The 24,220-nt window shown below is 39.8% G+C and overlaps 1 protein-coding gene across 1 annotated transcript in view; it reads right to left on the bottom strand.

The window, feature by feature from the left end:
* Positions 1-24,220, bottom strand: part of LAMB3 (laminin subunit beta 3) — a 67,786-nt gene that overhangs the window by 6,861 nt on the left and 36,705 nt on the right. The window contains exons 12-19 of the mRNA XM_026713025.2: positions 15,990-16,186; positions 14,625-14,736; positions 12,843-13,215; positions 11,789-11,949; positions 7,922-8,130; positions 6,062-6,265; positions 4,973-5,117; positions 267-474 (exon numbers count right to left, since the gene is read on the bottom strand). Coding sequence (XP_026568810.2) covers positions 267-474; positions 4,973-5,117; positions 6,062-6,265; positions 7,922-8,130; positions 11,789-11,949; positions 12,843-13,215; positions 14,625-14,736; positions 15,990-16,186 — 1,609 coding nt within the window. The remainder of the gene's footprint in view (positions 1-266; positions 475-4,972; positions 5,118-6,061; positions 6,266-7,921; positions 8,131-11,788; positions 11,950-12,842; positions 13,216-14,624; positions 14,737-15,989; positions 16,187-24,220) is intronic.

Here is a 24,220-nt window from a genome sequence, read left to right as displayed (position 1 = left end):
AAGAAGACTCAGCCAATCAGCTGGGATTCAGGAGGCAGAGAATAGATGGAGGTGGGGCCAGTCAGAGATGATATTTGCCAGTTCTCTGAACTACTCAAAATTTTCGCTACCGGTTCTCTGAACTACTCAAAATTTCTGCTACCTGGTCAGAACCTGCTGAATACCACCTCTGCCCCAAATTGGAGAATGAAATACTATGTATACTAATTTAATTTCCTGAATGGAAAGCGGGATATAAATTTAACAGAAAAAGAAATGAATATTACCTGGCTTCTTCAGCCTCCTGCTGAAGGTATTTGGCCTTAGCTATGTCGCCAGCAGTTTGGGCAATGATGCTGTCAGGACATTGCAGCTTAGCAATCAAATTCTGAATCTCAGTGATTTTCCTGAGAATTGTGCCAGTGTCAATTGGAAGATTAAGGGACAGGATATAATTGCTCACTTGCTGAATCGTGGTAATATCAGCATCTGGATCTGAAAAGAATACTACAGTAAATAATCTAACCAAGACAAACTGCATCTCTAATTCAATCAATAAAATATTTGTGATAGGCCTAGATCCCCACAGCATGGATATTTAAATACATCAACCAGCCTTTGATCAACCAGCCTTTGCAAGTACCATAAACAAGCTTTTAGGTTATGAAGAAGATTAGGGTTTTAAAGCAAGCCAAATAAAACAAACATTATATCATGTGGAACAGGGAAGTCAGCACCTGTTCCAATTAAACAGAACAAACTTTGCTAGACACAAATTTTACAAAAGCATATCAAAATCCAAGTAGCAAAGGGCTTCCAAAATTCAATCAGTGTGAAATATCTATTAGCATCAGCTGGAAAGAAAATGTTTATCTATATACTGACAAAGGTTCTGTGGATTTGTAAAAAAGGAGAGTAAAGCTCAAACTGCAGTCTCTATTGCCTTTAAAGAAAAACCCAGAATGAAGGCTATGGTTTTTCTACAGACGATGCTCTTGTTATGTACATGTATACAATTTTCTGAATTAAAGGAAAAACATATAATCATAAACACACCAAATGTATCACTAAAACATGGAACCTTGAGAGCACAGATAAGTTATATTTTCTCATTGTCCAGGACAGATAATCATGTGGTGACTTAGCACAGGAAGAGTTTCAATAGAGGGTTTGAGCTGAAAGACATATTACAAGTATACTTTCAAGAAAAATGTGGTCCAGATTTTGGTGAATGCTTTGAAGATGAGGAGTGACTGCAGAAACTAGGCTATACTTAACAGACACTTTTTTCATCACATGAATCAGTTGAACAATACTATGCAAGACACTGGAGAAAATACTTTGAGTTCAAGTGACAAGATTTGCATTTTTCAACAAGAAGATGAAACCAGAATGTCAGAATACTGCCAGATGAAATCAGAATGTCAGAATACTGTTACTAATACAACCAACACCAACCTGGTTTGATAAAAAGATCTAATAAGACTAAAGTTTTATGAATAATTCCACAGTGACACATAGACATTTCTATTCAATCTTTACAATATGATGTGCCGTGACTTAAAAGAAAACTCCCACATATTTTGAGCACAGTATGGAATGAAATCCACCTCATAACCTTTTGGATAATATTCTGTACATTTCAGTTATTATGCAAAATGAATTCTATTTTAGTTCTGTCAAATGTAGAAAAAAGAAAATTGATGGGACATATTAGTGCTTAAAAAATTGGGGTCAGAGGCATTGTGATTCACTGCTGTTTGCTAAAGTGGAAAACATTATAAAATCCCTGCATTTGGATAGATGAAAACTTGTTCCTGTTTTTCATTTGCTCAGTTCCAAAGGACTTGAAATAAGCATGCGTAAACTCATTAATTTGGGGAGTTTGTTTTTGAAAATTGCTCCCAGAAATTTCTGAACCACTCTTAGGAGAGCATGGAAGTTTCATATGGTCTTAGAGCATGTACACAATTCACTGTTTCAGGAATGAAATCTTCCATAGAATTTTAGGACATTCCGTTCTCAGTGAGTTTTGCACATCCATAAGTTAAAGTACCTAAAACCAAATAACACCTGTAGGAAAGAGCCCTTATTCATATTGGATTAAAAGATACATTGAAATGTTGAGAGCATGTTATGGATACTCTCAGGATAACAAAGTTGGAAAGGACATTAAAAGTTTTCTAGTCCAGAGGTCCCCGATTCCAGAGCCATGGCCAACTGCCAGGCCTTGAATCATTGGGAACTGGACTGCAAAAGTGTGTGTAGCCCCACTTCAGGTGCTTTGAAGAATAGGTTGACCCCCTCTTCTTTGTAGCAGTCCCTCAAATATTGGCATACTGCTCATCACTTTCTTATCATTTTCTCCCATTAATGGACCAATCAGTTCCTTGACTTTTTTCTTGTTTTTTACATGTTGGAAGAAGCTTTTTTTTTTTTTTTTACTTTTGATGCAAGCTTCAGGTTGTTTTGAGCCTTAGCTTTGTTGACTACATCTTTGCAGGTTCAAGCTATTTGCTGATATTCTGCTTTATGTACTGTATGTGCCAGTGATGGGATTCAATTTTTTTTACTACCGGTTCTGTGTGGCTTGGTGGGCGTGGCAGGGGAAGGATACTATAAAATCTCCAGTCAGAAGTGGTATTTGCTGGTTCTCTGAACTACTCAAAATTTCTGCTACTGGTTCTCCAGAATTTTTATCCTTGTCTTTTTTTTAATCTTTCGGTATATCCAAGCATTCTTTGTGTAGCCATGCTGATTTCTTTTATTCTCCTATTTCTTTTATTTTTCCTATTTTTCTTCTTCATTGGAATTGTGGTAGACTGGGATTTTAATCTCACTTTTCAAAGTTTCCCAGGCTTCTTGGTTGTGTATATATGTATATACAGTATGTATGTATGTATGTATGCATGTATGTATGTATGTGTATATATATATGTATGCATATGCATACGCATACGCATACGTATACGCATACACATACACACATACACACATACACACACACACACACACACACATATGTGGGTCTAGGTGTGTTCGGGTCTTTTCCCGTGTAAGATTAAGAGTATCTTGGCGACGTTTCGGCGAGGTCCCATTCGCCATCCTCAGGCTGATGCTTTCAGCTTCATGCCAGTGCAAGCAGTGTGTGATCAGAGCTGCAGTCTTTTTATAAAATACTGGGGGGGCTGGTGTGCTGGGCTGGTTGGCTGTGCTGCTGCCTCTTGATTGGTTGATAGAGTTGATGTTGGTATAATGGGCTGTGTGGTGGCCTTGTGAGTTTTGTTGTAGAGATATCCTGGATCTTGTGCTGTAATCTCCTGGGTCATTTGTTTTGTAGTGATCTTTTTTCCATTAGCCTCTCGTGTTTTAATGGCTTGGTAATGGGTTGTGTGATGGGCTTGCAAGTTCTTTTGTTGTGGTATCCTGGGTCCTGCGTTGTAATCTCCTGGGTCATTTGTGTTTTGATCTCTTTTCCATTAGCCTCCTATGTAGTAACGGCTTGGGCAATGGGTTGTCTGATGACCTTGTGAGATTTATTGCTGTGGTATCCTTGATCTTGTGCTTTGGTATCCTGGGTCATTTGCTGTGTTGCAACTTCTTGAGTTCTTGTGGTGTAATTTCCTGAGTTTTTTGATGTGATGTCCTGAGTGGGTGGCTGTGATGTAGCATTCTGGGTTTTAGTCTGGCTTCGAGTTTGGGGTCTGGGTCTGTGTTCTTGGTGTGTGTCAGCTTGTTTGGTTTTGGGGTCAGGGGGTGCGACAGCAGGCGAGGCAGCCGTGAAAATCTACAAATATATATATATTCACGGACGAACACAATACAGAAGCCTGATGATGGCAGATGAGATTCTGCCAAAACGTTGCTACAACTTTAAAAGCACAACTATAATGACGTGGGAAAATACCCAAACAAAGCTGAATTCCATACATGTAAGTACCCGCGAAAACTTAAGAAAATATGTATGTATGTATGTATGTATGTATGTATGTATGTATGTGTTGTGGCTCCGATTCCCGAGCCTGTGCTGTTAGAGGAAGAGGACTCGGAAGATGAGGAGGAGGAACTGGGAATGCCTTCCTCCCCAGGATCTTCCTCTCTGGTAATGCCTTCCTCCCTGATAATACCTCAGGTTTCATCAGACAACCGAGAGGAACAGCCTGAGATTAATCAGGAGGAGGGCATATCAGAGCAGCCCCTGACAGGGAGTCAAGTGGATGAATGTTGGCTTAATTTTAGGCAGCATTGTAGGAAGAAATGTGAGCTGCAACATAGGAGGTGTGGGACGGTCAGAGATTGAGCTGAGCCATTGAGACACACCCCACAGGGGATAAAAGTGGGTGTGTTTTCTCTGGAAACTTTGTACGGGACAAAGTTTACTTCTCTTCCAGGTTTCGTTGTGACTGTTTTTTGTGGTCTGCTTTGGAATCTTCAGTGAGTAGTTTTTCTTGTTATCTTTTTGGACTTGGCAGGCAGAGTGTGTTGGAATGCCAAGGACATTATCAGTATAAAGAATTAACTCTGTAAAGTCCGAGTCAGCTTGCCTACCTGTGTTTGTGTGAGTTTGTTCTCTTTCATCTTTTTTGGAAAGAAGAAAGGTGAGACATAACATGTATGTATGTATGTATGTATGTATGTATGTATGTATATGTGTATATGTATATGTATACACACATACACATACATATGTACATATGTATATGTATATGTATACAAATAAATATATATTGGATACTTCAGGAGGGAGGAAAGTCCCCCTTAGAGTTCCAACTGCTACTCAAGGATTTGGCAGGAGGCAGATGAGAATAAATTCTCTATTAACTGGAAGAGATTCTGCATGAAAGATTTCCCACATTTCCCCTGTGGGAAAGCCACTATTGAATTTGGCTCTTGAGTAACAGCAGGTGCAACAAGAAAGTTAAATTACATACAGCAAAAAGATTGACTAGTGCCAAGGTATGGATTGTTAGAATGTTGGGATTTCTGATTTTACCTGATAGGAAGTTGCGAACTTGGCGGATGAACTGCTTAGTGCGCTGGATGTCTGCCTCTATCTGTGTCCTGATGGCGCTCATTTGATTTCTCAGATTTTGGGCATTTGTCTGAATCTTGCTGGAAGTTATTTCAGCAGCTCTGATCTATTAATAGGTGAGGCAGATTCAGTTTCCATATGGTATTTAATATAGCTCGTAAATGTTTCAAGTTTTAACATTGTTCCAGATAAGTCCACAAGTAATAGTATTCATCTCCCCAGGTATTAATTACCCCATTCATTTCTAATATTTCTGATGCAAGTTTCTGGTTAAAAATAATGCATGGAAATTTTGAATATTCAAATAGAAAAAAATGGCATTGTTTAAGCACTTGTGTTTTTATAATGCATGTATTTTTCTGACTTGTTCTTGCTTCTTATATTTTTCAGTTATGTTTTTAAAAGCAATAAAAGTAATATATAAAAATAGCTTTAAAATTTTAAATTACTTGAAAATTACAGGTAGTCCTTGACTTATGAACATTATGGGGAATCAGAGTTTCCATTGCTAAGCAAGGTGATTTTTATGTGAGTTACACATGATTTTATGACCTTTTTTTTACCACAGTTGTTAAGAGAATTGCTACAGCTATTAAGTGAAATATATTGTTGTTAAGCAAATCTACTTAACATTAGCTTTGCTTGTTGGAAGCAGCCTGGAGAAGGTCACAAATGACAATCACACACTGCAATCATTGTAAAGATATGCTGGTTGCCAGGTTCCTGAACTTTGATTATGTGACTGTGGAGATGCTGCAATGGTTGTCAAGCATGAAGACCTATTGTAAGTCACTTTTCTTGATATTATAGCTTTGAATAGTTGCTAAATGAACAGTTATACTTTGAGGACTACTTATGTTCCTTTCATGAGGACATACAAAACATTTTCTAGGTAGATTATTTCAATTGAAAAGTCACTTAAATAGGACTAGAGTTTTCACAAAGTGAAAATACCAAAACACTACTTTAATCAGTTCTATTAAAGAATGTCACCTTTTGAAATAAAGATTCCATCCCTTCCCTTTTGCTTTCTCCATTCTAATTACATACCATTTGTTCAGTGTCCTGAAGCTGGCTGTTAAAATTGCGGAATTCCTGCATGTTTTTCCTGGCAGTTTGGATAGAACTGCTGGAAAGTGCAATGATCCCTTTGCAGCTCAGTCCTGGACCACATTCATTTGCATTTTGATGGGGACACAGGTACCCAATACAATCACTAGGAGTGCAAACTTCTGATCTCACAACACTGCAAATCTAACAGAAAAAGTCACATGATCAATGAAGCTTTACAGAAAAAGTAAAGCAGTCAAATACAGTACAAATATTTCAGATAAGATTCAGTGAACTTATTTTATTTGTTTCTTTATGTATAATGTTTCTAACTTGCCTATCATTAGTTGCTTCTAAATTCAACCTTCCCTGAATTTCAAAACATAAGATTCCAACTGGATCAGTCAACAGACTTATCTTGTTCATCGTTGTCTTTTACTGTTCAAGATTCAAACAAAAAAGATGCATTTGCTGATATTCAGAAATATGCAACTCTCATACAAGAAACAATGTATAGCAATAGCAATAGCACGTAGACTAATATATTGCTTCATAGTACTTTACAGCCCTCTCTAAGCGGTTTACAGAGTCAGCATATTGCCCCAACAATTTGGGTCCTCATTTTATCCACCTCAGAAGGATGGATGGATGGATCAACCTTGAGCCTGGTGGGATTTGAACTGCCAAATTGCAGGCAGCCAGCAGTCAGAGATAGCCTGCAGTAATGTATTCTAATCACTGTGCAACTGGTGCTCATTGATCACTATGACCATTTGCTAATATCTAAATTTGCTAAAATCCTTTTAAAGTTACTCTCATTGGCAGCTGTCATATAAAGAAGCACTGTAACTGAAATAATTCCTATTTATCTGAAGTATAATTCCTATTTATTGGATGTATTTGATTTTATCTGGAAATTTCATACATTTCAACATATTTTACACATAAAGATGGCAGTTCAACAATCCAAAATAAATATGGCTGAATCAGTGAAGATATGCTGAGAACCTGTTCAGCATAAAGATTAAGACATCAGGCAAGAAACTGGGAGACTGTGGATTATAGTATCACTTTATACACAACCTCAGCTGGGTGACCTTTGACTAGTCACACTCTCTCAGCATGGGCTTCTTTCTATATACATCATATTCCTTTAATTACAACTCATCTGTATTGGGGTTTGTGCATGAGAGATAGAGAGAGAGAGACAGAGACAAAGACAGAGAAGGAAAGGGAGAGAGAGAGATGGAATCTGTAAATCTAAAACTGGTTTCCACTGTTAATATCCCTTATTTATTTTGATACTTTGGACTTTCTACTTTTTTCCCTCTATATCAGTGGTGGGATTCAAATTATTTTTACTACCGGTTCTGTGGATGTGGCTTGGTGGACATGGCAGGGGAAGGATACTGTAAAATCTCCAGTCAGAGGTAGTATTTGCCAGTTCTCCAGAACTGGTCAGAACCTGCTGAATACCACCTCTGCTCTATATATAAAGTAATTACAGGTTGCATACTTCTGGAACAGTAAGTGTCCTTGGAGAACAAAAGCCTCTTTGTTTTTAAAATCCAAGCCTTGGTTTAACTGCACAAACATATTCACTGTTTATACATAAATATAAATATATAAATATGTATATGTAAATATGTAAATATGTACAGAAGCCTGATGATGGCAGATGAGATTCTGCTGAAACGTTGCTACAACTTTAAAAGCACAACTACAATGACGTAGGAAAATACCCGAACAAAGCTGAATGCCATACATATAAATACAAGTAAATATATTTAAACAGAATCTATTATTGTCTCAGTTTTTGTTGTTTGTAGAAGTAGGTCTGCTCTAGAGCATTAGCTTTACCTTATTAATTACTGGAGTCAAATTGGGTGTGACAGCCATTTTATTCTGAAGTACTTCAAATCCTGAATCAGGGTCTGTAAGACGACTTTCAAGCTCTTCAGCATTTCTCCTGTATTCCAGAGACTCAGCAAGCAGCCCAGAAGAACCAGCTATGCGTGCACTGGCATTGGAGGATGTGAGATGTGCAGACCTGATAGTCTTGAACGCCCCTGTAGGAATAAAGGGGGATTAGTAGTGGGAATTGATAGCAACTCAAAATACTTGGTTTTTTCTTCAAACACTGAGTACTGAATTTTACTTTTAAAAGTCACATTACAGAAGAAAGGAAGCAAAACTGCTTCATAAACCTGAATTGACCAGTTACCTAACTGAATAATCTTGCTCTTGATAAATATTCTAAAGAATTCTCACCCATCTTTTCAAGAGGGCTTTAACAACAGCAGAGCAATAAAAATCCAAGAGTATATTTTCTTCATTATATCTTCTCCAAGCCAAATAAAATGTTAGCAATTTTCTTGGGAATCATATCTGTCTTCACAAAAAGAAACAGAAACAGAAGAGTGGCCCCAGGTCAGAGTGGTATTCAGCAGGTTCTGATCAGTTCTGGAGAACCAGTAGTGGAAATTTTTTAGTAGTTCAGAGAACTGGCAAATACCACCTCTGACTGGCCCTGCCCCCATCTATTCTCTGCCTCCTGAGTCCCAGCTGATCGGCTGGGTCTTTAGTTGCCCTGTACAGGAGAACAGAACTGGAAAGCAGGTTAGTGGGGATGGGGAGGAATGGGGATTTTGCAGTAACCTTCCCCCAGAAATGGGGAGGAAATGGAGATTTTATAGTATCCTTCCCCTGCCACACCCACTAAGCCATATCCACCAAGCCAGGCCATGCTCACCAAGCCACACCCACAGAATCGGTAGTAAAAAAAATTTGAATCCCACCACTGCCCCAAGTCCTTTTTAGAACAGAATTGTATAAACTTTGAAATACTGATTAACTAGATGAAAACAAGGGTTTGTCTCTCACATTGTCATGATAGCCAAGCAATACATCTCCCATAAACTAGAAAGAAAGACTTAATGGGAATTAGCCTTCTGAATTTAGGATTGTTTTTCTCCTCTAAAATGTAATACAAGATAATTGTACAAATATTCATTCGACTATTCCTGAAGGGTAAAATCTTCAGAAAACAGAATTGTTTTACAAAAACAAAGTTCTTATTAAATTTATAATAAAATGCTTCTTCAGCAAACCCAAGTATGTGAAAGTTTGAAAAGGAATAATACTCTATAACTGCTAGGACATCAATTCTGCATCTTTGTACCAACTGCAGAGTAAATATTAAGTTGTGATAAACTCAGTCCAGGGAGGAAAGGGCTGATATCCAGAAAAGGATTCCTTAAGCCAGATTCATTTCTGGTTGTTTATGAATATGTGTCAAACACTGCTGTGCAGAAAAAAATCTTCAGTAGAAACAAAAACTCAAAATAAATTTTCTTTATAACAAAGCTTTTCTATGGCTGTTGAGTCACAATATCCATAAAAAGGCATGTAACATGATGTGGCAGCACTGTTTTTTTCAGCTTCATCCCACAGACAGCGCAGGGAAAGCCATAGCAACAAGGCATATAGAATTCAAATGAATTACTTTTACTTCCCTAGTATCATACAACATGTTCATGTGTGATCTAAAGGTACCTCTGAGCTTCTATCATGTCATAAGTGAATTCAAATGTGAATTCAAGCCAGCAGAACTCTGACTTTCAGATTACAGGGAGAAGGAAGAGGATGAGCAAACTATGCTGTTTTATACATTAGTTTTCTTTAAACTATTCTAAGGTATAAGATGGTGGTTTTCAAAAAAGTGAAGATGGCACAGTTAACACCTTGTTCTTGGAGTATATAAGCCACTACCCAATTTGTTGCTGTGGTGAGATGATATTCCATATGAACTAGACAATTTGGTGACCATGTTTTAATAATATATAACCAGAGTAACATACCATGAGTATGTACTACTAAATGTTTCTTGAGGACAGGGAAACACAATATTGTTGTCTACCCACCACCAGCTTACTGGGAAGGCAATCTCCATATGCTATTGATTTCAATGCATCAAAAGTAGTTTCTTCAACTTATGCTGGGTTAAGTTATCCTGTGAAGTTCACTTGTTGGGCTTTATTTCATGATAGATAAATGTCTCCATTCCGACTGACAACTGTGAATTGTGGCTGGAACTTCCTATTGTCTACCATTACTAGTTGTTGCCTTTTATTGCCATTAGGTTTCCAGACTAGGAAAATTCTGCACCTTCCTTCTTTAACCAGTTCACAGGTAGACAATGAAAGGTTTGGCATTTTTTTAAAAAATTATTTTTTAAGAACTTTATTGATTAAAGAGTAAACAGTGGCACTCTTCTCTTCAACCAGATGAAACTGAAAAGTGTTCTATAAGTTTTCCCTTATAATTCTTCCATTCTTCCTCTCTCCCTTCTGCCCTTCCTTCCTTCTTTCTTTCCTTCCCTCTCACAGATGAAAGACTGAAACAGTAAACCTCTCATTCTTCTTCCTGGTAAAATTACCAAGTTCTGCCATCTTGTTTTCCTATTCAGTGTGACAGGAAGAAATGGTAAAATGACAGTGCATTACTTCTTCTTTTTTTAATAGAAGTTGTTAAGAAGTTTATTTAAGAAGTTAAATGTGAGTGGGATTGATACATATGATTAGGGTTAGGGGTTAGGTTAGGGTCCATAGAAACTACATGTCTTCAAGAGCCAGCCATGGAAAAGAAAGGAATTGGTATTTGTTTTCCCAGCACAGATGGAAGGGGTAAAGAGGGATTCGCCAATCAGGAACTGTGGAAGTATATTTTGGATGTACTGTAATATTAACCCATCACCATGACTAAAGCAAAGGGAGAGGCTAAAATATAGAAAGAGCTTTCTTAAACTGATTTTATTTCCATCAGTTTATACCAAGGAGTCATACCATTTTACATACAGAAGACAAATTAAGAATACAGTGTACACAAACACTTAAGGCACTACTATTCCTGTAGTGGTTCCTTCATGCTTTACCAATTGGGCTAGGAATTAGGGAAGAAATTCATTATTTGTCCTACTATCATCCCTGGTTAATATATTCTTTAGTCTGTTGAAGTCCTATATAACCAAGAAAAATTATATACTACGGAAATAGTAAGATGAGTGAAAATGTAATTAACATTGATGTCTGTTTCCTATCATATCTAAAACTAAGAACAATATTGTCTCCTGCAGAAATATGTTACAGTTTAAACGTTATATTTATGAATTGGAATATGGCCATAACTTTATTCAGAACACAAGCAGAAAATGTATACAATGTAAAAAATGCACATTCATCAGGTATAAGTACAGTGACTATATGTCCTTTATTATACAGGCAGTCTTTTATTTCAGAAAGATGTCCTTTTGTTTAACTTAATTATTTATTTTCTTGGTTTTGCTTATGAATTTTTGTAAAGCAAACTTATTAAAACTTACCTTTGAAAAACAAACTTATTAAAACCATTTTTATCTTATGAACCTTTTGGGGGGGTTGTCTTTTATTTTTTTCAAGAAAATATGATAATTGTAGGTATAAGTTATTAATTCTTAGAACTTCGATTTACTTTCATGGCAGGAAAAAAAAAACCAGGAAACTTGTGATATTTTAATTTTATACCAGAAGATGAATTGCTAAGACTTTTCATACCCTTTCTGGCAAGCCAACAACAATCTTGAGGGAAATATTCTTAACTAGATGTCCTCTGCATTGCAATAGGACTAATAGCTAACCAGGAATAGGAAAGATAGTTAAGTTATTGGCAGTTGAAACTTGAGGGTTATACCTGAGAGATCTATGCTGCGTCTGGCTTCAAACTGGGCCTTCTTATTTTGGTATTGTTCAGTGATTAGATGCAGGCTTTTATCAAGAGCATCCATATCTATGGACAGGGAAGAGACTTCATCCACAAGACGTATTTCAGAACTTAAACGTTCAATGGTCTGCCTGGAATTAGTATAAGAAATATAATATTTATATACACATTTTTCTGTATTATTACCTCTCCCCTCTAATTGCTTTCCTCAAATATTAGGGCAATTTGGTCAAAGGATGTAAAATACATCCTGAAAGGATGTAAAATAGCATTTATGGGAGCAGGACTTCATGTAAATCTTTATCTCTCTGCTCTGGGGACTTAAGGAAAGGTGGGGTGAATATACCACTCTGACAGCCTAGAATAACATGGATAGATAAAAAGAATCATTTTGTCATACAATCTGTAGCTGGAACTCATTCTCACAAGCTATAGTAGCAGTCATCAATTCAGGTAGCAGGAATAGATAAATCCAGAAAAGATATGACTATCATTGTATATCAGTCATATATTATCTCCAAAACCAAAGGCAGTTGCTAAGCAACACAAGGAGGGACCTACTATATGTTCTTGGAGTTCTTGATTGGTCTGCCAGATTAGGTAGACCATATCTTTCTTGCATTAAAGCTGGAGAAAGATGTAAACATAGGAAGTAACAAAACTGCTATTTTAAAACGTTTTCTATGTAAATAGACAACGGATGAAGTTGGCAGAAAAAAAAGAACCATTTTGTTCAGAGTTATGCTCATTTAGAGAGTACTTAGGAAGTTCATTTATAAGCAAAGTGTTTTATAGTTCATAAACTCTGAAACAAATGAGAGTATGTGATTTGTATTTTCATTTTTCATCTGAGTGCCATAATACAATTTCCCTAACCATAACATAGACAGTGCTTGTGAATTTGGGTTTGAATGGAGTTAAATAAATTCTTTTTAGCAACCAAACATTGAAATGTTATTTTCTATATACTTGGGGAGGGGGCACTCCTTTGTTGCTGGTAAATCTAAAGAAAAAGCAAGCTTACCTTATTGTAGCAATATTATTGGCCACCTGGTCCAGTCCCTGCTCAGTAATGAGGGAATTGTCCAATATGTGTTGAATGTGCTGCATTTTTCTTTCCACTTCTAAAAGGCGAATACTGTAGCCAGTGGTCATTGTCTCTCCTTGGAAGTACTGTGTCGAATTTTTCAAGGCAGCCTGACGTAAGCCAAACCTTTGAATGTCATCATCATAAGCTTGGAAACAAGGATGGCATGTCTCACACTGGTGATAGTTGCCACAGTAGCCCCGTTGGCATTGGTTACACTGGGGTCCTGTGAACCCAGAGCGGCAAAGGCAGCTACCAGTCAGTTTGTTACAGCCCATTACCTCTGTGCCTTGGAAATTGCAGTCACAAGCTATAAAGACAGACCCCCCCCAAAAACCCCAACACAATTACTTAGAGGTTTGTATTCATATGCTGCCTTCAACCTTCAGTAGATTCATCATCATCGTTACCGTCATCACCATCTAAGCTGGCCAGGTCATCTGAGAGCATTTTGTGGGAGGAAGCTGAGAGCAAACTAGTCTACAAATATACCTTTTATCAGGAAACAAAGCGATGACGTTATTATCTATCTACAGAGCAATGGAAATATTCAGCCAAGCAAATATTCAGAAGCATAAACAAAAGGGGAGAAAAGCATTTTTTAAGCTCTGGAAAAAGAAATATTATTGTGAAGAGACTCAGGTTTTTCTTTCTTTCCTAACTCCCTGGGATATATGAGGGAGAGAAGGAAAACTATAATTGCTTTCAAGGTTTTGTTGCTATAGCCTATCTTAATAAAATAGAGTTATAGTCAGTTTCTAGTCTATTTTACCGAGATGTTTCAACCACCCATGCAGCCTCCAGAATTCTACTTAACAGATTGAGTCTTTTTTTTCTTTTTTCTTTTTGCAAGGCATACCTTTTGAACACTCTGTGAAATGTTCAAAATGAACCCACAGTTTCTTCCTCAGAATGGCTAGGAGACTGTTACTACAAATTAAAATGATACTGAAGGGTGATACATATTTTGCTGCATTGTATTACATAATATAAATAATTATATATTATATGTAAGAAATTAAGTCAGGTGGGAAGAGAACTAAAATCCAATAATGGAAGTAACTACAGGCACACTTTTATATTATTATATTGTATATTACAAAAAATAGGAATTATGCAGAAAAAGAGACTAAATGCTGAAATTTATTATCTATAAAATATGTAACATATCCATCTTTCTAAGAGTTAAATTATATTACAATTAAATTCACATTACAGAGAAGGAAATCCTTCTAAACAGGAAGAAAGGAAGCAGAAGGCAAAAACACTACATTCTATACATAAACACACACACACACACACACACACACACACACACACACACACACACGGGTTTTCAAGGTTGACTAACATCAAAATATCCTCTCTGGGCAGCTTCCAGTACTTTAAAAATTACACAATTTAAAGGAATATGAGTGACTGGATAAAAATACATAACACTCCCCTATCCCTTATATTTTTAAGGGTGTTTTCTCATTTCATACTCAAACTAGGATAAGCTTGCTATTAAATGTTTGCTAAATTTCTACCCTATGGACTACTTAGAAAATCATGAAATAAGCTAAACAAGTAGGAGGAACTCAAAAGGAAATGGTTACAAATCTCTGGTAAGAACTAGAGCAGAAACAGAAGTCAGCAGAAAAATGCTGATGTTGAGGACAAATGGTTAGTAATGAAATATACAGATGTCACCAAGCAGATATGTCCAACTTTCCATACCTCTACATCCAGTCCTAACATTTCCAAATGTCTGGTGTGGACATTCTTGTACTTCAACAGTAGAGCATGTCAGTCCACCATAGCCTTCTCTGCATTGACATTGCCCTGTAAACTACAAAAAAAAAAACATCCAAAATGTCACTAAGGAAAAGACATCAACACAGAACTACAAAGTTTTGTCCAATAATCTTGGGAACAGAACAGGCCAGAAATGGCTTGGAAGATAAAGCTCAAGCTGTGTTACAGAAGAAAGTAGGGTCTTCTGGTAGGTAAGGTCTTGCTCCAAGCCTAGTGTTGGATTTGGAACAAGAGGAAACCGCATCTGAATCCTTGCTTGGTTTTGAAGTTCAGTCATCACAACAATATATGTCTTTCAGATTAACCCATATTTTCTCAACCAAATATAGAAGTAGAATTGCTGCTTTAAGAATTAGCCAGTCCAGTCTTTGTAAGTCAGTCTGAAAAGGAGGCATTACAATTCCACTACACTAGAAAGGCAGTAGAAGAGTTTAAATGTTAAATGGCCCCTAAGGTTTGAATGAATCCCAAGTTCCATGTGCTTTATACAAAGCCTATTCAGGCACATTTCCTCCAGCTAGGAACTTCGGTAACATAGCCTAATCAAAGCTGCCATCTGAGGTACAGAGCTGCAGATGGCACCAGCAGTTCTTCCATATTTGTTCTCAAGGGAGGGAAAAAGCAGAAGCAATCTCATTTGAGTGCTTCTAGGAAGCTATCAAGCCTCTGAGGCTGGCAGACTCAGGAAATAAGAAATACTTGGATTTCTGGAATGATCTTTATTCAAGTAATAGTATCAGAATGAGGAGACATCAAATCTTGAAAGCCTGTCAAAACAGTTCTCCAGATCTACTTATATCTAGCATTCTTAAGGCTCTTTCTCACACTTTTTACTCCCCAGAACTAAGGACTCATCTTTGTAATATCTCCCTCCTTTCTTTATGTCCCAAAGTTGTTAGACATTCCATCACCCTCTCATAAACAATAAAGTCTAAGAAAAGATATTCTAAGATGCCAGGCTTCTAGTTGGTAGCTATTCTACCTCCCATCCCTCAATGAAATAATTGTGCTAAAAGGAAAGAATGAAAGCTACCATGGGAAAACCTCAAATGAGTAATCCTTTCAAAAAATTTCTTCCTGTAAATTTTATGTGGATGAGACTGGAGGATTCAGCATCATCTAGAAGCTTCTGTAGCAGAAGAACAAAGCACTATCTTCCTCTCAGCAACAGATTGTTGAGTGCCCAGCTTATGGAGCTGTGAATTGCGATGGTTTCATATTCCCCTCTGCCTTCCCCACCCTCACAAATTCAAAGCAGTTGCTATCTTTCTTCCTTGTAGTTGATACCTGGTTGCACTGAAGGCTGAGTGAATTCTGAGGGTGGCAGTTGCAAGGCCAGCAGCCCTCCCCACTTGCAATTTTCCAGTGATTCACAGCACACTCATCACACTTCTCTCCCACCACATTAGACAGGCAGAAGCAGCGTCCAGTTTCATCATCACAGGGCACATTTCTGCGACTGCCCAGGATGTTGCAGGCACACTCTGAAAAACAAAATGGAGCCAGCTGCTTTATCAGAACTGCTGGAAGGAAGAGGGGGAAGTATCAAAGCTTTTTGATACAAAATAGTATCAGACTGAGGAGACACAATTCTTGAGTACAATAGTCAAAGGTAGCAAAAGACCCAGTTTCAGGCTGCCTTGCACTACACTATTGCTCCTAGCACTGAATTTGTGGAATTCATTGCTACACCGTAGTTATTTCTATGAGTTTAGATGCCTTTTGGAAAGGGATTATAACAGTTTGCTGGAGGAATAAAAAGTTGTATAGTTCTTCCAGGAAATAAATTTGGAAATACTGAAATCTCCAATCCAAGGATTATAAATTTTGGTATCTGGAATATAGTTTCAAACTGAGAGCAGGAAGGATGTTTGTGTGCACGCTCTACTAGCCAGTTACTGTATTGTGGCATTTAGTTAGTTAGTTAGTTTACTTTATTGTCACTGCACCTCGTACAACGAAATCAAACACCGTCTTCAGTGCACATCATGACCATGAAAATAAACACAAACACACATCCTTCATGTTAGATCTGGGAGGATGGGTCCAAGAATGGAGACAAGACTCAGATAGCAACAACAGCTCTTTATTAGTGACTTCAGATCTGAGCAAACTATCCCAGCCACAGCAGCCCCTTATATAGGGCTGGCTGTGGCTAGGCAGCCAATGACGGCGATTTGAGTTTGCCGCGCTTGGCTGGGCCAATCGCGGCAGCCCCTTTACTAGCCAATCAGATCAGTCTGCGGTGACCAATCACGATCCGCTATAAGCGGGCCAATCAGATTTGCAGGCTTTCGAGCCTGCTAGTCCGGAACACCCCTCCCCTCTCGGTTCTGATTAAGGGGCAGAGTTATGTAGTCTCGCAGGTAGGTGGGTCTTCGTACCTGTCTACCTGACTTGCATAATTCCAATTGACCGTGTTCAATTTCGGGTTCAGACGGACTGCTTGCTGGATCTAACTGGAATGGTGAACCGGTGCCATAGTTGTGACTCTCCTCTGGGGACCTCGGGGTGATTGAGTCATCAGCTTCGTTGCTACTGCTATGACTCCCCGGGCTCGCTGAACCTGCTTGGTTGCTGCTTCTAGGTGAAGTGTTCGTTTGCCCAGGTTCAACTACAGTTGGTGAGTATTGTAAGCTATGATGTGGTGATCTCGGGGTTAGTTCTGATAGGACAGGTGTTGGTTCTATTTCAGGACTCACGGCTTCCCCTTCCCCCCGCAGTGTCGAGCTTGGGGTCATTGATGGAAGTTGTGGTCAGTCTAGAGCGTAGCTGGTCAATGTGGCGTTTCCACGCTCTGACATCAGTGGTCAGTAGGCGGTAGGAGCAGGGGCCCGTGACTTGAGTTATTTCAGCAGGAATCCAGAGGGGATCCCCTGAAAAGTTTTTTGCAAATACAAGGTCTCCTACCTTAAAGGCGCGGTGCTTGCTGCTGGAGCCCAGGGGTTTTTCCGGGGTGTAAGCAGGGTGTAACCGGTCTAGAGGCGATCTGAGTTTCCTGGCCATCAGGAGTTCAGCTGGGCTCTTGTTAGTCATGCTGTTAGGTGTGATGTGCTGGAGAAGAAGCATCCTAGTGACTTTATCGTGGATGTTTCCTTGTTCCATTTTTTGTAGAGTTTTCTTTGTGAACTGAACCATTCGTTCAGCCCTACCATTCGCCGCTGGATGAGCCGGCGATGTTAGTGCGTGTCGGATGCCCCGTTCAGCTAGGTATTGTTCAAAGGCTAAGGCAGTAAATTGGGGCCCGTTGTCGGATACCAGGACATCGGGTAGGCCGTGTGTTGCAAAGAGTCTGTTTAATTTCTTGATGACTGCATCCGTAGTGGTTGTTTTCATTTTATTAACCTCGAGCCAGTTAGAATATGCGTCTACTGTTATTAGGAAAGTGTGTCCTTTAGTAAGTCCCACAAAGTCAATATGAATACGTGACCAGGGACCTCTGGGTGTTTCCCATTCTGCTGGTGGAGCTTTTGGTGGAGCTGAGCGGTTTTCTTGGCATCTGTTACAGGAGGCGACCCAGGTTTCAATTTGTTTGTCCATACCTGGCAACCAGGCGTAGCTCCTCACCAACGCTTTCATATGCACGATGCCCAGGTGTCCCTCGTGTAGCATTTGTAGGACTTTTTTTTGTAGTTTAGTTGGTATGATCACTCAGTCTCCCCATAATATGTACCCTTTTTGTGAGAAAAGTTCTGTCTGTCTGTTCTTGAAGGGTTTAAAGGTTTCCTTGGGCTCGTTTTCTGGCCATCCCCTCTCCACCCAGCCAAGAACTCATGCCAAACATGAGTCTTTTTTGGTTTCAAAGGCGATGTCCTGGGCAGTCAGTGGAGGTGAGGGAATTGTCTCGATTTGTAGTATTGGTAGCATGGGAGCTGGGTCATCTTGCAGTTCAGGTAGTGGAGAGCGGCTCAAGGCATCTGCGTGAGGAATAGATTTTCCAGGGCGATACTTTAGTTGATAGTCGTAGGCAGCTAGGAACTCCGACCACCGCGTCATTCTTGGGGATAGAATGTGTGGAGTAGGTTTGTCACCTGCCAGGATGCCAAGTAGTGGTTTATGATCTGTGATGATGGAAAATGATCTCCCATATACATATTTGTGGAACCTTTTGATTGCAGATACAATTGCAAGGGCTTCCTTGTCTAGGTGGCTATAGTTTCTTTCTGTCTTTGACAAGGTTCTCGAAAAAAAAGCAATTGGTGCTTTGGTACCGTTTGGTAGGACGTGGCTCAGGATAGCCCCCACCCCAAAAGGTGAGGCGTCACAAGTAACAGTCAATGGGAGTGTTTCATTATATTGTATTAGCACTGCATCTGAAGTGAGAAGGTCCTTTACTTGTTGGAAAGCATGTTCCTCCCGTCATCCCCAAATCCAGGAGGCCCTTTTATTGAGGAGTCTATGAAGGGGTTCAGCAACAGTCGCCTTCTGTTATAATGTTAATGTTATAAAAGTTAATGAGTCCCAGGAAGGCTTAAAGGTCTGTTTTGTTTTTGGGTCTTGGGGCATTTTTGATGGCTGCCAATTTCTTTTCTGTAGGGTGAATTCCTTGTTTGTCAAGGAAGTAACCAAGTAATTCAACCCTTTCTGTACATTACTGGCACTTTTCCTTTTTAACCTTGAGGCCAGCATCTTTGAACCTTTGTAGGACTGTTCTGAGGCGTTTCTCTAATTGACTCTTCGTTGGGGCAGCTATTAATACGTCATCAAAATAGGGCACGACCCCTTTTATGCCCTGCAATAGTCTCTCCAACAGGCTTTGAAAAATGCCTGGTGCTACGCTGACTCCAAACTGGAGTCTATTACATTTGAATGCGCCTCGATGTGTAACTATAGTTTGGGCTTCTGCAGTCTCGGAATCAACTGGCAGCTGTTGATAAGCTTGGGCCAGATCTAGTTTTGCGAATATTCTGCCACCCCCAAGTAAATGTAGGAGATGCTGAACGACTGGTACGGGATAGGCACTCTGCTGCAGTGCGTGATTGAGGGTGGCCTTGTAGTCTCCACAGATTCTCAGGGACCTGTCAGGCTTTATGGGGGTGACAATTGGTGTCTCCCATCGGGTGTGGTCAATGGGTTCTAACACGCCTTGTGCAATTAATTTGTCCAGTTGCTCATCAATTTTGGGTTTGAGAGCAAAGGGAACTCGGCGTGGTTTTAGGTGAATGGGCGCAATGTCAGGGCGGAGATTAAATGAAATAGGGGACCCTTTGTACTTGCCTAAATTTTCGCTGAAAACTTCCCAGAAATCTTGGATGAGGGCTGCTTCCCAGTCATTGTCTTCAGTATGGTGGATGCCAGCCATTCCGATTCCTAATGGCGCGAACCACTGAAGGCCCAGTAGGCTTGGACGGTCTCTATCAACAATTGTGAGCAGTAGTATTGCAGTATGTCCCTTGAAAGAGACCTGGAAATGGCTGGTGCCCGACTGAAATCCGGTTGCCTTGGTAATCTTTTAGTATGAGTCTCTGACTGCTGAGATCTTGGCGGCGGATGTTGGGAATCAGTTGTTTGAGGGTTTTCCAGGATACCATGGATAGGGAAGACCCAGAGTCTACTTCCATGATGCACGGTTTATTCTCGATGGTGACTTCTACATGGATTTTTTTGTATCTAGCGATGAAGCGTGGCCAATGGTGATGGTCTGATGAGCCTCTTCTTGTCTGGGTACACCATTAAACCTTCGGGGTCTGTTGTACTGGTTCAACTGGTTGCTAGGGTGGTCCCTCTTTGTGGTGGGGTTGCCATCAGTTCTTTTCGGGCTGTTCCCCCTCTGTCTGGGGCTGGAGCCTCTTTTATTTCTGCATACCTTAGCAATATGTCCTCGTTTTTCACAAAAACGACAGATGGCATCTAGAAATCTGCATTCGGATCATGGGTGGTTCCCTCCGCATCCGGCACATTGGTAGTTCAATTTACGACTCCGCTGCTCACGTTCTGACCGGAGTCTGTGGACTTCTTCCTCCTCACTGTCTGAGGAGGACTCGACATCTTCATGATGGGTGGCCGATGTATACTTGTCTGAAGGTTTCCCAGCATCTTTGGTGGGTTGGCGGTTGGTCCCACTTTCGTGCTGCTGATTTACGAGTGGCTTCAGCTGCAGTGGCGTCTGCTATGGAATCTGCAAGGGAAATGTCTCCTTTGGCCATGATCTTGCTTTGGACAGTTGGATCTCTCAGGCCAAGGACAATTCAGTCTCTCATGGCTTCTTCTAGATTGGTGAAGCCACATAATCCGACCAGGTTTCTCAGGTCAGCCATGAAATCCCCGATGCTCTCACCATCTCGTTGGTCCCTCTGATAAAACTCGTGCCTGCGAATGAGAGTCGGTACTGCTGGGGCGTAGTGGTTGTGAAGGATGGGAGCAAGGGTATCCCAGTCCATCGTTTTGACTTCAGCCGGTTTCGCTAGTGCTTTAGCTATTTTAAAAATGGCGGGTCCGCAATGCGTTAGAAAAACGGCTCGTTTCTTGCTGGGCGTGGCATCCTTAAGGTTGTTGGACTCCAGGAACATTTGAAATCTGTCCATATATGAGTCCCAGTCCTCACTAGCTGGATCGAATGGGGCGGGTGGTATAGCGCTGCTGGCCATGTCGCCGATGTTGCACTTTGTCAGCCACGTGCTCCTTCAGCTTAGCAAGTGTTCAGCAGGTTTCATTGTCTCCGCATCCCATCCTCGTCACCAGTGTTAGATCTGGGAGGATGGGTCCAAGAATGGAGACAAGACTCAGATAGCAATAACAGCTCTTTATTAGTGACTTCAGATCTGAGCAAACTATCCCAGCCACAGCAGCCCCTTATATAGGGCTGGCTGCGGCTAGGCAGCCAATGACGGCGATTTGAGTTTGCCGCGCTTGGCTGGGCCAATCGCAGCAGCCCCTTTACTAGCCAATCAGATCAGTCTGTGGTGACCAATCACGATCCACTATAAGCGGGCCAATCAGATTTGCAGGCTTTCGAGCCTGCTAGTCCGGAACACTTCACACTCCACACATTGAACCAAAACCCCCGAACACTGCACTATACAGCAGAATTCAAAAGAGCTACTGCCCCTGCCCTGGGATAGAAATTGTTTTTCAGCCTATATGTCCTCGTTTTTATTATTCTGTACCATCTGCCAGATGGTAATAATTCAAAAAAAGGGTACCCAGGATGAGATGGATCTTTCAGAATGTTTTGAACTTTCTTAAGACAGCAGGAGCTATAATGCTCTTCCAAGGAGGGGAGAGGGCAACCAATTATCTTCTAGGCAATGACGTTATGCCTCTGGAGTACTGTCCTATCTGCCACTGTGCAATTGGCAAACCATACAGAGGTGCAGTAAGTTAGGATACTCTCTATGGTGCAGCGGTAGAAAGTCACCAGCGGTAGAAAGTCACCAGCAGTTTTTCATTCAGTTGTTTTCTGAGAAGTCTCAGGTAGTATAATCTCTGCTGGACCCTTTTGATCAGTGCTGTAATGTGAGCATTCCAGGTCAGGTCCCCTTTTATGGTAACACCCAGAAACTTAAAACTGGTCACTTGCTCCATTGATATGCAAGGGCTGGATGTCTGATCTGTTCCTTCTATAGTCCACTATAAGTTCCTTGGTCTTATTGGTGTTGAGGACCAAGTTATTGTCTCCACACCATAAAAACAACAGCTCATCTCATCTCAGTAGGCAGACTGATCCAGAGATGAGTCCCACCACTGTTGTAAAATTTAGTAATAGTATTACTAGCATGAATGGGAATGCAATCATGCGCATAAAGAGTATTGAGTAAGGGACTCAACACACAACCCTGTGGTGTACCAGTGTTAAGAATAAGGGCTGAAGAAGTATGATTACCTAATCTGACCCTCTGTGAGCATCCAGACAGGAAATCCATAATCCAAAAGCAGATTGAATGAGAAAGTCCAAGGTCCAGAAGTTTAGACACTAGTCTATGTGGAGGAATTGTGTTAAATGCAGAACTAAAATCCACAAAAAGCATCCTCACATAGCCCTCCTGCTGTTCTAGATGAGTCAGAGCAGCGTGAAGAGTGATGGGCTATCGCATCCTCTGTAGATCTATTTCTTCTGTATGGTGTTTATCAAATGTATGTGGAAGACTAGAAATGATGTGCCGGCAGACTAATTTCTCAAAGCACTTCATGATGATAGGAGTGAGTGCCACTGGTCTGTAATCATTGAGGTTATTGATAGGAAACTTCTTTGGCAGTGGAACAATGGTGGAAGCCTTCAAACAAGATGGAATAGAGGACTGGAATAAAGACCGATTGAAGATCCTAGTAAAGACTCCAGCCAACTGATCAGCACATTTAGACTGAAACTTGGTGTAAATTCTAATTTTTTTTTCTTTTCCTTAGATTAATAAGCTAGATAGGAAACCAGGCTTTTAGGAGGAAAAAATTGCTGGGATTTTATGTTATTGTTTGCCTGATCAAATTTAACAGTTGCTTACTGCCATCTCTTGGGGAGTAACTGAAGAATGGCATTATTGCTCGTATATGGCTACTGCTTGTGACTTCACTGAAGTTCAAATCAAAACAACATTTGCACAAGAGATTGATGCTGCTGAATGAGAGTCATTCTAAAATTTACATGTAAGAAGTAAGTTTAGTTTAGCAAACTGAAGCTCATCTTAAAACACAGAGCCAAGTTCTCACTATTGAGACCTGACAAAGAAACATCTGGATCTGCAAATATGAATGCAAGTAGAATTGACAATTTTGAAATTTTAAAAGATAAAACCACTTCAAGCTTAGTTTTAATATCTATTGCAAATCTAAGGTGGTGAAGTTATAGCCGGATTCACGCATTTCTTCATGAATTGTTTATTCAATAAGTTACAATTGTCTGAGTTTATATAACATAGAAAGCTGTAGACCATTATTTATAAATGTGTATGGTAATTCTCAATCATACAGGTCATGGCTGTTCTAAAGACCCTTTTCAAAAGGCAGCTAGACTTTCTCGTTTGTTTTTTTTTCTTGCAAATATTTCACTTCTCATCCAAGAACCTTTTTCAGTTCTGACTGAAGCTCCTTGGATTAGAAGTGAAAAAAACCAAGAAAATCCAGTTGCCTTTTGAAAAGCACCTTTGGGATATTATTTACTAACAAGGAATTTATATTAGCCATCTATGCACAACACAACTGAGCAAGACTTACTGCCTACTTATTGCAACTCCATGCATTGGCAGGCTCTACTGGAGATGTTGATCTGACATCCTCCAGATATTTACAGTCCTCCCAACCATTGCAAAAGTGACTAGAAGGTTGCTTCCACTTTCCCCCCTTTTGGGATGACTTTTGTTTGTTTGCCTGCTTTTCTCAAGCAAAAAATAAAATAAAATAAAAATCTTCTAAGGTGCAGTTGTAGTTATTAACCAATAATAATGTTTTCCTCTTTTCCCCCCTTCTTCTTTACACAACCTCATTAAGCTTGTTGGTTTAGTGTAAAGTTCCAATGTAATCACTCGGACTGGCTATGTGAAAAAAATAGGTTACCTTTTCTTGTACTATATTTATTGTATAATTGC

Source organism: Pseudonaja textilis, chromosome 3 (genome assembly GCF_049901715.1).
Source record: "Pseudonaja textilis isolate UNSWEBS1 chromosome 3, rPseTex1.2, whole genome shotgun sequence".
In the NCBI taxonomy this organism is placed as follows: Eukaryota; Metazoa; Chordata; class Lepidosauria; order Squamata; family Elapidae; genus Pseudonaja; species Pseudonaja textilis.
This window is presented reverse-complemented; position numbering and strand designations above follow the sequence as displayed.